This window comes from Dermochelys coriacea, chromosome 6 (genome assembly GCF_009764565.3).
Source record: "Dermochelys coriacea isolate rDerCor1 chromosome 6, rDerCor1.pri.v4, whole genome shotgun sequence".
Classification (NCBI taxonomy): domain Eukaryota; kingdom Metazoa; phylum Chordata; order Testudines; family Dermochelyidae; genus Dermochelys; species Dermochelys coriacea.
Window position 1 is genome coordinate 20,137,780 of NC_050073.1, and position 13,899 is coordinate 20,151,678.

General features: G+C 41.1%; 1 protein-coding gene across 8 annotated transcripts in view; it reads right to left on the reverse strand.

Moving 5' to 3' along the window:
• Window positions 1-13,899, reverse strand: part of MOB2 (MOB kinase activator 2) — a 166,366-nt gene that overhangs the window by 12,885 nt on the left and 139,582 nt on the right. For all 8 annotated transcript variants that reach the window (XM_043517791.1, XM_043517788.1, XM_038404510.2 and 5 more), the window contains 2 exons: window positions 2,708-2,868; window positions 1,661-1,754 (listed from right to left, as the gene is read on the reverse strand). In XM_043517791.1, coding sequence (XP_043373726.1) covers window positions 1,661-1,754; window positions 2,708-2,868 — 255 coding nt within the window. The remainder of the gene's footprint in view (window positions 1-1,660; window positions 1,755-2,707; window positions 2,869-13,899) is intronic.

The window sequence follows — 13,899 nt, forward strand, 5'->3', positions numbered from 1 at the left end:
AGTCCCGCCGCCCATGGCTGAAAGCCAAGGCCAGAGCAGCTTAGCTTCAACGGGGCCCCCTGTGGTATGGGGCTCTAGGCAATTGCCCTGCTTGTTACCCCCTGGCTTTTAATCTACTGGATATGCAGAAAAACAGTTGTGGCACAGGTGGGCCATGGAATTTTTATAGCATGTTGGGGGGGGGGGGGGGGGGGAGAACGCTCAGAAAGAAAAAGTTTGAGAATCCTTGCACTAGAAAACCACACAGCAAAGTTACTGGAGTACCTTTCATCCTGCTAATCAACATCTCCTTTACAAGGAGACAAGCGTTCTCTGTCCACTGATTAACTGATTTCCTAGCTTTTGGACAATTATCCTCATTTTTGTGTGGGGGAGATTTATCACTCTGCATTCCAGACTGCTTTCAGAATGTTCAGAAAGCTCATATTTCTTGGGTAATTGGATCTACGTTCCCTCTTGGTAATCATTAGTAGCAAGGTCCTTTTTTTGAGCCTCCTACTGGAAGTTACCCTGCTGTTAATTTTCACATCTGAAAAAATTATCCTTTATAACTTCACATACGCCATCTTCATGAATGCAGGAGTGCCTCTCAAACCCCCTCCCTGAAACAGTGTCAGTAAGAACGGTTAATACACAACTCTGGAGTTCTTCTGAAGTGCCACAGTATACACAGCAATCACCTATTTAGCATTACATAGCAATACATTGCAATCATTACAGGTCATTTTAATAGAGAGGCCTGTGTTTGCTGTGGATAATCTTTATAGCTGCTGGTGTGCTAAGACATTAACGACTGTTTTGTTTTCCCCTTGAAAACCCATCTTCACTACAGACTGAAGAGATCTCAAGAAGCATAATGGAGAAGGGGGTGGGATTATCAGTGTATGTATGGGGGGGTGAGAGGAAGAGAGGGAGGAGGAAACTACAGGAGTGCATCACACCCTGCTGGAGCTCTCAGATTCCCTCATGTCTGAATCTCTCAGTCAAGAGCAGCAGGTTGCAGTAAAGCCCCATTTTAAAATGGCCACTTTGAGCTAATTGCATTTTCCTCTGCGTCGTGAACATGTTAAAGCACCAATGCTCTCTTTCACATCTGACAGATAGCCAGCCTTAAAAGATTTGATCACTCCTAAAAACAGAACATTTCCTTTGCCCTTTGAGAAACTTCCACTTGTGTCCTCTGTGCCCAAGTGCAGACAATGGCTCACATCAGACTGGAGGTTATCTGTCAAATGGTCTGGTACCCGGTTCACATTCCAACCACAGAAAGGGACCCCTGAGGTTTTTACTATTCTTCTTTTATCCTTCCTGCCTTCTATAGATTCCCATCAGCTTTCCCAGACTACACGGTTTTACTTTCCATCCCTCCCCTACAAGACCCCAAACAAGGTATTTTCCTTCTGCAGTATGACCTTGCTGCTTTTCTGACTGAGCTGGTTTTTCAAGAGGTCATCTCTCCTTTACTGAATCAGCAGGATTTCCCCCTCCCTCCACTGTTTCCAGGAAGGGTGTGCACTTGTCATGTCCTTAACAGATCATAAGGAGATCTTTCCTTACTCCCCTGTCTAACCGCCTCCAAAACCCACACACCCAACCCCACCGAGTCTAGAGGTTCTGTTGGAGCAGTCTAAGCAGTGAACACATGCAGGCTGTCACTTACGTATTGCACACTGCCATGGTCTGACACGACTCTCCTGTGCAAAATTCTGAGATTGTACTATACTGTAAATTGATATGGTGGAAGAAGGTTGTTGCTGAAAAAGAAAGACAGGAAAAATAAAAATTTTAGAGATGTAAGCTACTTATCAAAACACTTACAGATAATCCACAAATGAACAGGTAAAGTGGCCTAACACTCCTGAACTTGGAGATCTTAATGTTACAGTGTACTGAATTAAAATCAGAATTCAAAACATGCTCAAGATACAAATATGTGTGTGCTGTCTGACTAAACCCAAATGACTATTTGTACACCTAACAAAACCAGCATGCAGTTTAGATTAATCTCTCATAATTAGCACACACTACTAAGAAATAAACATGACTGGGTGTGACTGAAGGTTAGGACTGGCAGAGCTATATGAGAAGCAGCAGGTGGTGTTGCAGGTCAGAATAGAGATGCAGTGGGGAACGTACATAGCAATAATCTTTAGTCAGCCACTTCTGTGAGTACTATCTTTGAGCAAACTTTAAAATTCAAAACAACTCCACAAGGGCTAGAAGGGGAGATGGAGAGAGAAAGAAAATCCAGCTAAAAGACTTGTGGTTTTATCTTAAAAAAAACAAAAAACTAACTAACAAAGGAACTTTACTGGGACTTGCCTGCAAGTCAGGGTCTTAAAAAATGATTTTGAAAGACCAATGTCTCCAACAGTCAAACTTGCTGAACCAGCAGTTTTAACAGACCCTTCAAAAGGAAAATGATGGTCCTCAGAGAGACCTCAAAAAAGTTTAATGTCCTCACCAATGTCACAATGAGAGGGGGAAGAAGGGGAAATGCACTAACATTTCCACCCTGTAGAGCAAAGTTGGTTTATGCTAAACACAGCTTAGTTATCACTCAAGATATTGTGACCTGCATTGCATAGTAAACATGCAAAAAACATTCAATGGCTTTGAGTGTTGAAACCAGTAAAAAGAGAACATGTAAATGAAAGCCTCTTTTGGGCACAGGCATCAGGCTGTGTGCTGTGTTCATACTACTTACTATTGCTGGCTAGCCACTCATTGAGGTCTATTTCTCGTGGTAACATCACTAGCTCCTTGAATTCAAAGTCAGTAATTCTCAACTTTGTATATTCTGGCTCTAGGTAGAGTTTCTTCTCTTCTGGTACTGGTTTTTTACCATTTGGTTTTCCCTTGGATTTCCTGCAAAGGGTTAGAAAAAGAGAGAAATGTTACCAAGACTCCTGGTAAGGAGCACACTGATATGGTCTGGGTTATCCAAACTCCCCCACTCATGTACACTCCATGTGTTCTCTTTGTAGTACATAGTCTAATTAATTTTAATATTAGCAAATAGAGAAAGATTCTATGCTATTAGACGCCTTGCCTGGAGCATACCATCAGCACTAGCAGAGAAAAGATATGCAACCCTGCAGGAACTCAGAATTACCAAACTCCAAGCAAGCAACCTTTATGTGTTTTGCTTTTTTCCACCAATTTATTTTATTAAGGTATAATAATAAAGCCCACATAATTAAAAACCCCATACCTAGTGACTTTATAAATCGTTCATAGAATTATGAAAGTTTTTGGATGCTTCATGAACTTCAGATTGTTTTAATTTATACATCTTTCGCACTGACTATTTAGATTGCTCAAGATACTGTGAAAACACATAGTGAGAGACTGTCACTGCCCTAAAGAGCTTGCAAGGAGGCACTGAGCTTGGTTGAGGCCTCCAGAAGCTACTACAATGAAAATTACTACAGTCTTTGCTGTATACAGCAGTATTTTGTATCTGTGATGGGGATGGATGGACAGAACAGATGTTGGGAATGAGCAATAAAAAGATTCAGAGCTAACGAGGGAACGACACAAGGAAATGCTTTGCAAGCTCTCCCCAACCCTTCTCTACCAGTATATTGTAGCTCATTCCTGAGCTGCAGCACTCCTTACTACTCCAGTTCTGCACCTTTCCTGAGTGGGGACTAAGAGGTGTTCTGAACTGAGCACTTACTATGCAGGCAAACATGCACTAAGAACTAGGATAAAAACAGACATCTCACTTTTTAGACACGGGTTCAAATCTGTATGGAGCGGTGATGTAGACCTGCATATATGGTACATTTTGCCTTTTTTCTCATCCAGTTTCACAAAGAAACAACAAAGCCTGTCCCAGTTACCACTGGTTTTCCTCATGGTCTGTCCTTAAGGTTCTCAGATTGAAAAAACTCAACCCAAGCCAACAATCCCATGGCTAGACTTCAGTGAATCATAGTCTGAATGTGCTGACTCACCACACGCTCACTGCTCCTGATGGTTTTTTAAACAAAAAAGCAATGTATGCTGTCAAGCTTTTGTTTATTTACCCGTCTCCCATGTCTCTGCAGTTATACAACTAACCTAACTAGAAGGAAACGGGACTATTCTGGTGCTGAACAAGTACAATAGGCATTGTACACTTAGCACTGGAACATGAACGTTGGGTACCAGATGCTCAGAGTTTATTTTAGCTCAGGCATTCTTGGTTTAGGACAAAATGTTTTTCAAATCTAGAAAACCAAGACAACTTCACCTTTGGAGATCACTGCTTTAAATTGCGCTACTGAAATTAGCCTGGATTCTGTCCCAAGAAAACCTGGCCTTGAAGTCATGCTGTAAAAGGACAGCATATAGACTTCAAAACAATCTTTAAACAGTGCCCGTCTGTGATGTATGTAAACTGTAATTATGGCTGCAAAGGATCAGACAAATCCTTCCTAGAAAGGGCACCTGAAGGTTCAGTAAAACCTGAATGAGGAGTATGAACCTTCCTCCACCAAAGGATGTATGTCTATCAGAATCTAACTCCTTAGGTACTCTAAGTGTACCCCTTTAAAAATGCTTTAAACACTCATGTGGCCCAAACCAATGAGCCAGTGTTCTGCACTGTTGTGTGGGAGACTTGGATTTGATTTCTGGTCTCTTGCTCCCTGGGATGGTAGAAACTAGGAGGCCAACGTAAGAGTGCCTCATATTACCCTGTGCAAGCTGTTCTCAAACTGTGGGTCGGGACCCTGAAGTGGGTCACGACCCCGTTTTAATGGGGTCGCCAGGGCTGGCATTAGACTTGCTGGGGCCCGGGGCTGAAGCCAAAGTCCGAGCCCCACCGCCTAGAGCTGAAGCTGAAGCCCGAGGGCTTCAGCCCTGGGCGGTGGGGCTCAGGTTACCCCCCCACCCCGCTTAGGGCTGAAGCCCTCAAGCTTTGCGCACACGTGCGCGCACACACACACACACACCAGGGTGGCAGGGGTCAGACTTCGGTCCCCCTTCCGTGGGTCATAAAGTAATTTTTGTTGTCAGAGGGGGTTGCGGCAATGAAGTTTGAGAAACCCTGCTCTATTCTGACTTTACATTCAAAGAGTTGTCTCCCCACCCCCACTTACTGGCCAGAAGGAAGGCACTCAAGACTTTGCATGTTATCTAAGACGGTTGTAAGGAAGAGAAAAAAAAATCAGGGAGATCTTCAAGGCTGCAGAGGATGCCTCATCTTGTCTATTTGTACATTTTACACGTATTTATGAGCCACAGATGCACAGAAATCTCATAACAAGTCCCAGTTAGGGAAAGGTCACTTCGTCTAACTACAATAATGAAAGGGTTAATGAGATGGCTGTGAAAGAGGACTTTTGTAACCCCAAATATGTTTTAACTAGTAGGAATGGCCTATAGAAGTAAGCTAGAAAACAGCTATACAAAGACTTTTATTATACTACTTCTCACCTCACTCAGCCTCTGCCTTCCCGTTGTTCAGAACGCTGAATTCAAACGAAGCTTAAAAAAGTCTGCAAGGTTTCTCTTCTGAGTTTGTCTAACAGAACCTGGCCTACAAACTAATTCTTCAGACTACTTTCCAGCCAGGGGACATTGTGTGTCAACTTGGATACATTTTCTTCATGTTAAAATCCTACCTTTTACAGTGGACAGAGGTATAACAGTGGAGGGCTGCAAAGTTAGAACAACTCTGGGTTTGATAACGTAACTCTTGCCTTCATCCCTGCAGCTGCAGTGAACCTCAAAGTATAATGTCAAGCTATAGACAAGAGAAAGGTTCAGGAAAGATGCATTTGCTGCTTTGAGAGACATAAACCAACTTATGCAATGATTACTTGGATGCTTTGTCTCTAGTTCTACTCAAATTTTCACAGAATTTGAAGTTTTCATCGTTGAAAAACTATTTTAACACCAGAAGAAACAGTCTTTTTCAGGAGTCTGTCTTTGGTTTTAATCAAAGTATCTTGACTGTAAACAGATGAAGCAGCTTGTTCGACCTCTTTCTTTTGCAGGAATGCTATACTCAGACTTGGAACCAGTTTATCCTGGCAGTAAACAATATAAATCCAGTTGAAACTATGTACTTAACCCCCAGCTAACCCAAAGCACTCAAGGCCACTGAATTCCAAGCAGAGACCTACATCACCCCACCACTACTCAAACCGACCTAGGCAGATTCTGTACTGCACCTTTACACCTGCAGAGGTTCTCAGTGGAAATTACCATACATGCAAAATAAAAATCATGTTTTGGGATTGTTCAGGGCATTTAGAACAACAGATAGATGGTGTTTTCAAAACTGAAACCAGTTTCAAACTGGAGCAAAAAGAAGCCTGGTGCATTCAATGTCCTCATCCCTGAGAGGCTGGCATGAAAAGTTTCACTAAATTGCTATTGGCTGAGACGAGTGTAAAACAATGCTCTGAGGGAGAAGGGAATCTGACTCCTGTCTCTTCTACAGGATAGTGCTACATCAAATGCCTAAGACATGGAGGAATAATGTATGCCACATCAGGTAAGAGCAACCTTCCATGGGGAGGAGGAAGGGGGAAAGAGGGATTAAGAGGTCAAAGCTGGCCTGTCGTGCAGACAGGCTATTGGGGGGAACCGCAGGAGAAAGCCAGACGTGTGGAGCTTGAGACAGTTTTTCAGTGAGTAAGTGGGCTGTTCCTACTTCATCCAATGGCTCTCCCCATCCAGAAATAATACAATTTCAGTACAGAGCAATTTACTTTCACTGAGTCTGCAAGTTTCTGAACATAGTTTCTTCACACAAAAGGCTATGCTCCATCTGAAAAAAATGTTTACCTCTGCATAGGAATAGCAATTTTATGCTGCTGACCATTTTGTGTCTTTGCAACATTACAATGGGCACCAAATCCCTCTATAAAATGCCCAGTTTAGATTTCCAATAGCCTGGAGATGAACTTCCTGAAGGAGAACTAGCTCCCTTTCCAATGTTTTAGTCCCCTTCTCAAAAATATTAATTTGAGGGAAATGTCCCACTTGCCAAATAGATACATGATCACAAAAAATGAAGTTTTATTCAAATCACCAAGGCTCTTGAATATCAAACTTCAGATGGCAGTAGGAAAAATTTTGCTTACCTTGTGCAGCTACTGAGGGCTTGTCTACACTACCGCTTAAGTCGATACAACTTGCGTCATGCAGGAGTGTGAAAAAACCACCCTCGAGTGACATATGTTACATTGACTTAAAGCTGGGTCTATACCACGCTCTATCAAGGGGTAATGCTCTCCCACCGATCTAGTTTCCACCTCTCGTTGAGATGGGAGTAATTATGCCAATGGGAGAGCATTCTCCTGTCGACACAGCATGTCTTTAGTAGATGTGCTACAGGGGCATAGCTGCATCGATGCAGTGTTGAACCACCACTATAGAAGTTGTTTCTACCAGTGAGTTTTCAGTGTGTATTGATAATAGGTGATATATAATAAAAAATATTATAGTGCACAATAATTAGGCTCAAAAGACTTAAGAACATCGAATGATGGACTGATCAAGCTTGTGAAATTGCAAAGCAATGCTCCAGCCTAGCAACCGAAGCTGAAATAATTGTTTTCATTAACCCCAGATACCCAGGTGCAAAGTGCTGGTTCTAGTGTGGAAGATAATAGCCAGTACTAAGTATTTTACATCTTTATATTCACTGCACCATGCCCCAACACTACAGAAACATTTTTAAAGGTGATCACACTTGAGTAAGAGCGCAAATGTTGATACTACGTTCCAAATAAACTGGGGTCAAAATGAGGCCCGTACATTAATTTAATGTTGACAAATATAGTTACCTACAAATATAGGTTAAAACATTACCTCCTCCTTCCTATCCCAATCCTTCAATCAAGTTTACAGTTACTTCAGCTGAGAGGCTGCTTCTAGGAATACACTCACTATGAAACATTTCCAAAGGCTCTTGATGAAATATTTTTCATGCTTTTTATAGGTTATAAAAAGCATATGTCCAGAAGCCCTTTCCACATTCTTGATTTAATATAAAAAAGCCACAAATAAGTAAAAAATGGCTTATGCAGCCTCTTTCAAGATATCCCAGAGCATTCTCTAGGATGAAGAAAAATACACTGATCATCATATCTACTAACAAATAGGAGCGCAGTAGCTCCTGGAGCCCTCGATGTTAGAAGCTGCTTAAAATAAGAGGGAGGGCGATAACCAGGACACTGGAATTATTACCAGTGTGTTCAAGGAACATCGCAGAATCCACCGTCTACCTGGGTAAATCACTAGAGAGCTTGATCCAATATCTCCTTAAAAATGTGACCTTGGGGGGGGGAAAAAAAAAAAAGATGGCACTTATCAAAAAGCAGCACTCCAAGCCCTGCACTGCAGTGTCGACACCTAGAACAAATCAAGTCTTGATTCAAATCCTGCATCTATGCCCTTCTAGAGAAAGGGCAGAGAGAAGTCGGTAATTAAGCTTTTCTGATATCAACATTTATCAAGCCCTAGCTGCACCTGCAGAGTATGTACATGCATTTGTCTTTTTGTATAAAAGTTTGGTTGGTCGGTAGCTGGATACAGTTAAGGAGGCTTCCTGAAAATTGGCCCCATATCAGTGTTTAAATGCCAGTGGAAAACATCCTTCATGAGGCGTCCAAGCATTTTTTCTTCCTCATCTGTTGTGATGAGAGATCAGTTCACATCTCCTCTGCTCTCTCCGAGGAAACGGCTCAGCTGTGGTTATTCACAGGTAAAGCAAGACTGCAAACTAATTCTTCATACTGCTCCCAGTAAAGGTTATATCAGAAAAGAGCTCTGTTGAAGAAAATGCCACAGGCACAAATCACACCAAACTGGGAATGAGCGCAGAGGGACCTGAGAGGGGTGGGGGTGGGGAGAAGAAAGGACACAGACAGTAGGGGGGTCACATGTAAAAGAAGAAGGTTAAGTAAACTAGCTTGAGCCAGACAATATGCTCATTACAGCTGTGCTTCTTGCAGGGTTTCCATACTCTCTGCTTTGTATTCATCTGAGAAAACATTTTAGCTGTAAGCCTGGGATAGCTCTAGAAAAACAGGAGGTAGAGAACAACCACAATGAGTGACAAGCCATCTGGGTCATTGATCGCTTCCTTTAACTAGCTGCATTTTATTTTTCTTAAAGAGATTTAGTAAAAATAGCTATTTCCCAGGTGTCTTTGTTATATCTGTTCAGTTAATCAAGATGTGAAACCCCATCTCTCTCCCCGACCCCTCTTTCATATCCTCCTTTACTAGAAGCCAAATAACTTCATTGGCCTAAATACCACTTTGGAGCTTTACATGGTCAAAGCACTGAACAACTGTTTAGCCTAAATACCATACGAAGTAAGTATTATCCCTATTTCACAAGTGGAAACTGGCTTGTCTATGTTAAAAAGTTGCAGCAGTTTAACTCAAATTTTAAAACTGATCCAGTGAAACCAACATAACCTCCCTCCCGCACAACATAGATGAAGTTTAACCTTGTTTAAATCAATTTAACTTGCACTGGTAATTTACTGAGTTAAAATGAAGTTATTTAAACAGATTGATGGGATTTTCACAAGTTTAAGCGATACCAGGCCTAAATAACTTCCCTAGCAAATTCAGTAGTTTACATTCATCTAAGTTGAGCATCACACTATTCCATTGTTCCAGTGTTTTATCCAACAAACCCATGGTAGCTATTTCTAAGGTGCTGTTGTGACACTTCATAGAATATATCTAACATTTGGATTTACTTAATAGAGACAAAATCTGCTTCATCACTCCTAACATAAATTAACTAGTTTTGCACAGTCACCAATGGCTTGCCTATCTGAGGTGTTTTTATAAACAACATTGCATCACAACCTTGAAAAAGTCTAAAGTGATGCTAATAGAAAGCAGTGAAAAGGAGCAGACACCTGCATGCAAGGCCCCACTTATTCTCCCCCTCCCCTCCCGCCCCCAGGGGAATGTAATCCAATGTCAAAATTCCAATCCAAGAATCAAAAGTGTTTGATCCTATGTCAATTTCCACTGAAGTAAGTCTGATAGGCATTCTATGCCAGGTTTCCTTCTCCCCATTAGCCAAGCCTCAAAACTCACAACCCATCACAAATCCCCAGGAAAAGGAGAAAGGAAGACAATGGATTAAGAATCTGGAGTTCAGGCCAATGAAATACTGATTTGAAGCTAGTAATTTATGGAGACTTTTTAAAATGGCTAAATCATGATCTCAGGTATCATTCAAGATTAAGGTTGTGCAGTGATAAATCCTAACAAAAGCCGGGAGATTCAGGGCAAAGCACGTCCCTTACATTGGGATCACTTGGCTTTAGTGGTCTGAATGTGCAATTTTTTTTTAAAATTAAGTGAACTCAAAAACTTAAAATAATGGATATAAAAATAGCATAGAAAAAAATCTTTACTGAGCAAACTGAATAAAAAAATCTTTTCAAAAACAATGTTTATCAATTTTTAAAAACCCATATAAAATGTACTAAATTTCATTTTGAAAACACACAAATCTATTTAGTTACTTATAAACTAGTCCAAAATACTAATACCCAAACTCTGCACATTTTCAAATTATTGAACATTTTGAAAATTGTTAAAGAAATGCACATGTGGATTTAAATGCTGGATTTCAAACTGGAACAATTGAGTGGGTTATTTACAAACCCAGCAACCCAGAAATGCTATAATGCCTTACACCTACACACATTTACTGCCATACTACTGTACATATTAACGTCATAAGCCAAGACGCTATACCAAAACATGTTTGTCTGGATTTTATTCTTGAGATTTCAAAAAGAAAAAGGAATGAATACACATCTAGATTTTTTTTTTTTAAATATCCACTGATAAAATTATAGTGTGAAGCATTCTTGTCAGATGCTACCTTTTCAGTAGTCTCCAAAGACACAAGTTGGCCTCTTAAAACATGAGCTAATGTGGAATTATACAGGCAGTGAGCCAATATTTAATCATATCTTCTAGGCCTTGAATTCCTTGATGTTTGATGCTTTGCAGGGAAGAGAACTCAAAAAGGGATGCAATTCAAGACGACAATTTTGTTGGATGTTTTAATTTCAGCTTCTCTCTCTCCACCTCCCTTCTGTGTAATAAATCAAATGGGAGGTGGGTGAAAGGCGAAAGTGAGTATAAACAACTTGAAGAAAAATCTCACGCTTCTATGTGTTCTCTCCGCAGAAGACAACACCAGAGATTTCAGCCATCCACGAGAAAGTCCAAGGCTTTATGGGGAAATGTAAATTAACCATTAATAGATTCCTTCATTACCGTTATCCTTTTCTCAATAATCGGTGTGAGATTAATTAAAAATGGAAAGCCCTAGGCTCCTCTACTGGAAATCAGTTATCAGTTAATTTCTACTTAGGGTTATTCTGCCCAAGTGTCAGAGTTTTGAATCTATTCACAGAAGGAAGGAAACAGTTTATGACCTAACATTTATGACTTCCATTTAAGTTCTAGGCAAGGAACTCCCATCAAGAACAATGAGGCAGCAAACAGCACTGATGTTTTTACAGGACAGAGGCGGCTGCTTTCCTGCTCTCAGCCCTTCCCTTCCCTGTAACTCTCTCCTCTTCCCACCAAACCACAGTCCCATCTACCCTTCCCCCTCACTTAAAAAAACACCACACTTCTTACTTTAGTTAAATATCAAGACTTAAAACAACAACAAAAACTTACTTCTATGGTAGGCAAGGCAACTGTCAATGCTGGGTTGCATTTGAAGAGACAAAGTACACCCACTAACTCTGATCTCCCTTGACAACAGTCTGAGACTATTCTCACATTTCCCTCTCCCTACAAAACCATTACCTATCAATAATGAAAATGTAAGATACAGCTTCTCCCTTCCTCCCCTTCCCCCCTCTCCCCCGCAGGATAGCAGACAAGAGCATACACTATCGTACTATGTATGGTTTCATCATCTGCCAGGATGCCAAAGTGGCAGCTGCAATCTCCCTTTCCTTTGGGTTGTGCTATATTATATATCAGGGCTCTAGTCCTCTCACAGTTGGTAATATTTGGCTTTGCATGTCAAGTGTAGATTTTAAAAGGCTAAATTTTTCTGCAGTAGCATAGCCTGTATTATCTAGAGTCAGTGCCACTCCAACAAGACAGACACCATCTGGTGCTAGATCCAACATATCAAAAGAAGTCTGGAAATGTGCACATTTTCAGTGTTGGAAAGGAAAAGAAAGGAAGAGCATCAATATAGAAGGGCTGTATAAAGTATCGTTACAAAGGAAGCCTAGATTCCATAATAACACAGCCAACTTGTTCGTAGACTGTTGTGATCAGATTATTTCCATGGGGCATCAGGAGGGGAAGGAGACAGTCTTTTTGCACAGCAAGTATTATGTTTTCCTCCCTTTCTAGCCTTGTGACAGACCCCACCTCAGAGTTTCATTCTTCTCTTCTCCCATCCCGAGTCATTTCCAGAACCCAATTACAGTGTAGCTCTAAGGGGGCCGTGCAGAATAAAATGTCTTTGGCAGCATCCCTGGCCTTGCTTTTTCATTTTTGTTCTGTTTTTAAAAGTTACTAATAGTTTATTTAAGAGGAGGAGGAAGGAAGAATGTTCCCTGCATGCCAGGGAAACTTTTTTCTTTCATATTCTCATAGCTGCTCTTTACCTTAAAAGGCAATCTTTACTTAGCCTCCGGATGCTATGCTGTAAACAGCCAGTGCCAAGGCATGGCAAGCATGTTAAGGATGACAAGTGCCATAACACTATTTCATAATGTTGCTTCTCAAAAAAAAGGGTACCAACATTCTATAGACGGATTTTGAGTTTAAGACCAAATTAAGCTCCAGCTGGCCTCACCTAGGAAGCAAGAGGAACAGGGTACATCTGGTACCCACTGCATATATTGGTACAGCAGAATTTCCCAGTCCTGTCTGCTCTTTTCCCCTGCTTTTAAACAAAAAAAGGAAATAAGTAGACAAGTGCTTATCACATTGCTTGCACATAGTGGTTACATGCTCCTGGCAAGCCACATAACTGCCTATCAGAACAGCTGTCTATTACAGAAGAGACTCAACTACAAGTCTTTGCTGGTATCTAGTTTCTGGTACTACTCCTCCTCCTGCCTGGTATTCCCAGCTTTCTCCATTGGTGTACCACTGTGAAGAAGGACTACAAAAGCAAGGCGGAGCTTGCAGAAAGTTCAGCTAATGCTAGAGGAATATGCAGTGTGGAAGAAAATAAGTAGTTAGGGTTTCCTTTTACTTTATCCTTAAATTAACTAAAACATTTACCCCCAAATCCTCCTTTTTCTCTTCTTCCGTTTCCACAGCAGAGTGCATTCTTGTGGAAAAACATACTGAACTAGAGTCTCCTTTTTCCTTCCTGAGCACTATCCACCAGTACCCCTCCCCCCAAAACTAGAGGATGCATCTAATTTCCAGTTATCTTTGATGACTCTTTTTGACTGTACAATCACCATGTCATTCTTCCGTGGTCCCCCTTCCATCAACTCTTCTGCGGGGCCGGGGAGAGCGAGTTGTGTGCATGGGTCAAAAAAGAAAGGTCAGCTGGAAGAACAGAACATTTTTGTGGATTTATTTCCAGGAGGCAATGCTGAAATACAGACGCAGCCACTTTCAACAGCTCAAAAATGTAGGAAACTGTCCAACCCAACAAAAGCATTCTACGTGGCCTCAATGACGTAGCTCTGCTTTACTAATTTAAAAATGTTCCTTTTCCAATGTCTATGACTCTATCCACTAACTCTATCCACTATAGTTAGCTCCTCAGTGAGCCAGTAAGCCTTCGTACGCCTGAACCAATAGGCAAAAACATTAAGGTTCAGCAGGTTCCTTATCCTGAAGGATATTTTGCAGTGCAATCTGTTTAACTAAAACTAAGATCACCTACAACAAAAAAAAACCTTCTGAT